Genomic DNA, 3,251 nt, shown 5'->3' with positions numbered 1-3,251 from the left:
TTTGTAGGCCTCTTTCCCTTAGTTTGTATGTCTACATACGTTATAGAGGGTTTTGTGGCATCTTCCCCTTACTTTGTATGTCTACATACGTTATAGAGGATTTGTAGGCCTCTTTCCCTTAGTTTGTATGTCTACATACGTTATAGAGGGTTTTGTGGCATCTTCCCCTTACTTTGTATGTCTACATTCGTTATAGAGGGTTTGGAGGCCTCTTCCCCTTACTTTGTATGTCTACATTCGTTATAGAGGGTTTGGTGGCATCCTCCCGTTACTTTGTATGGCTACATACGTTATAGAGGGTTTGTAGGCCTCTTTCCCTTAGTTTGTATGTCTACATACGTTATAGAGGGTTTTGTGGCATCTTCCCCTTACTTTGTATGTCTACATACGTTATAGAGGGTTAGAGGCCTCTTCACCTTACTTTGTATGTTTACATAAGTTATAAAGGGTTGGAGGACTCTTCCCCTTACTTTGTATGTTTACATACGTTATAAAGGGTTGGAGGCCTCTTCCCCTTACTTTGTATGTTTACATTCGTTATAGAAGGTTGGATGCCTCTTCCCCTTAATTTGTATGTCTACAAATGTTGTAGAACACTTTTTTGACCTTTACTATCTTTGACGAGTCCACTCCAATTTTGTTGTTTGATCTCTTTTCTATTTATTATGTATAATTTTTTAGATTTACTCTTGTCATATTTGAATGAATTATAACCGAACGGTGACTATTATAAAATGTATATACTTTAGCGACAGTTGCCATTTCGATTACAGGTCAGATGCTCTGGCTAGACGATGTCTCACACATGCTGTTCCTTTGTTCTCCACGACTTACCAGCCTTACAGAACTCGTAGAGATGAACGTCTTTATGTCCGATATCCCTATCTATGACGTCACACGAGAACTGGTTCTGCTTAACCAACAACGTATAGCAGAAATTGATGTTGCGTAAGATTTATTTATTTCCTTTTTACATGATTTTACATCTGCAGTTTTGCCATCTTGGTTTCGGCAACGATATATCAAAAGTAATGATTTTACCGTTAATATTATTTTAAAAGTACACGTAGTCAATACTTTAGTGACCTATTGCAACAGTAATTTTACTTTTGCCTGACAGTGATGAGTTTGTCATTTACAGTATATGATATGTTATAGAAAAGTGTGGATGTTCTTACTTCTCGTTCACTGCCAATATATATGAGTTGTAAAAGAAAATCGAATGTTGTTCTTGATAAAGGCATTTCGAATAGGGATTGCAGTTCCATAACTCTGGCGATATCAAATACCGTCTACGAAGCCTAAAGCTAGACCTGTTAACAATTTCTGTGAGGGTACGAAAATTATTGTTTTATTAAATGTTATGTAATGGTCCAGCTTATCAAAATTTGTTTCTGGAAAATATGTCTCGATTTAATTAAATGATTAGTTATTATGATTCCATATCGTCAATATTTAAACATAATTTACATTGAAACAAAACATATAATATTTGCATATTAACGATATCGTATGTGTTCATTATTTGTTTTAAGCCTATTAACTATGAAAATAGTATTTGTTTACCTACAATATCGGTGGGAATTTGCGAAGACCTTTTTTGTGTTTTGTTTGAGAAAAATAAACTATCCCAATGACCGGTTATAAGGTATATTTACTTGGTGAGTAAACAAGAGATTTATTGTTCCTCTCAATAACAGGTAACTTTACTCCCTCATATATCTATGTTTTCATAGGGCCACCATAGTGTGTCCTCTTTCTCCTGAAGTTAAATGAAGTGTTTGATATTTCACCACATGATTAACAACTACAATTAAATGCCAAAGTAGTGGTCGTTTTATGTGGCTGTCGGTTAATTGGTAATATAATTGTGTGGGCGGTGAAAAGTCTACGTGGGTTCCTTGAAGACTTGGCCTTTAGTGCAGTGGAGAACCAACATTTTGGTAGAAGAGAAATGCTGTTTTATAATGAAATCGCCCAATTGTGTTATTTCTAGCTGATAGGAGATTTCTGTCTTCTGGTGGGTTTAACTTTATGTTCTAGCAAAGGTTTACAAGCTATTTACTTAGAGACAATTTAACTTCTCATTTTTGTTGTTGCGTATAAATTGTTCGATTATAAGAGCTGTGGAGAAAATAGTAATGAAATTAATTGTATCGCGATGCCCTTAATTTAAGATGTACGTCCTCGAAGCTCTTTACTTTCCAACTTATTAAACAGCCAAGTTTTAAACGACCAGTATGTTGTTCAAGACGTAACGAGCTTTCAGAAAATGATGGTCTTCTTAACATTCCAGTAATCAAGGCGTAGTCAGGTTATTGTGTTGTTCGTTTTACTGATAATCTCAATTAAACTCAAGTTTCATAAGAAGACGTCGATTACATCACATTAAGTTGCAATATAAATTTAAGCTGTCATTAAATATGTCATTATAATAAGAGAATTTGCTGCAGGTAAAAGATTTTTAATAATCATAATAATTGATTTACATAATGACTTAACAACTTCCTCCAACAGGAAGAAGCTAGATGAAACTACAGCAGAGTTGAAGAAAACGTCAGAAGCGCTGGAACACGAGAAGAAAAAAACCGAAACGTTATTGTACCAAATGCTTCCAGAAAAGGTGGCCATCGAGCTCAAAAACGGCAAAACGGTTAAAGCAGGTACTAGTCTAGGACATTGGAAGTCTTTATAGATTTAAAGTACTTTCCTAATCATAAGGTTGTTGTGTATATCAGAGGTCATTTGTAAATCAGAGGTTATTTTAACCTTTTGCTGGTATGAATATTTGTCGTCGCTTTGCACTATTGCTAAAAATTAAGCAATGCATTTCATAGTGTTGATATTGATTATCTTCTCCCTTTTTTATTGGATTTGAATTTCGATATCGTCCTTGTACTGGTATAGTTTATATATTTACGTCGATTTCGCCATTGTACTGGTATAGTTTATATATTTAGGTCGATTTCGTCCTTGTACTGGTATAGTTTATATATTTACGTCGATTTCGCCTTTGCACTGGTATAGTTTATATATTTACGTCGATTTCGCCCTTGTACTGGTATAGTTTATATATTTACGTCGATTTCGCCATTGTACTGGTATAGTTTATATATTTAGGTCGATTTCGCCCTTGCACTGGTATAGTTTATACATTTAGGTCGATTTCGCCATTGTACTGATATAGTTTATATATTTACGTCGGTTTCGCCCTTGTATTGTTAAAGTTTATATATTTACATCGATTTCGA

At 34.5% G+C, this 3,251-nt stretch overlaps 1 protein-coding gene across 1 annotated transcript in view; it reads left to right on the top strand.

Moving 5' to 3' along the window:
- The window catches only part of LOC110451488 (guanylate cyclase soluble subunit beta-2-like), a gene marked incomplete at its 5' end in the record, with an annotated part of 67,137 nt that overhangs the window by 14,686 nt on the left and 49,200 nt on the right, over window positions 1-3,251 (top strand). Inside the window, 2 exons of the mRNA XM_021499531.1 lie at window positions 774-948; window positions 2,518-2,663. Of these exons, the coding sequence (XP_021355206.1) occupies window positions 774-948; window positions 2,518-2,663 (321 nt within the window). The remainder of the gene's footprint in view (window positions 1-773; window positions 949-2,517; window positions 2,664-3,251) is intronic.

This window comes from Mizuhopecten yessoensis, unplaced genomic scaffold (genome assembly GCF_002113885.1).
Source record: "Mizuhopecten yessoensis strain PY_sf001 unplaced genomic scaffold, ASM211388v2 scaffold6085, whole genome shotgun sequence".
In the NCBI taxonomy this organism is placed as follows: Eukaryota; Metazoa; Mollusca; class Bivalvia; order Pectinida; family Pectinidae; genus Mizuhopecten; species Mizuhopecten yessoensis.
Note: the sequence above shows the minus strand (reverse complement) of the source record. Positions and strands in the feature narration are given on the sequence as shown.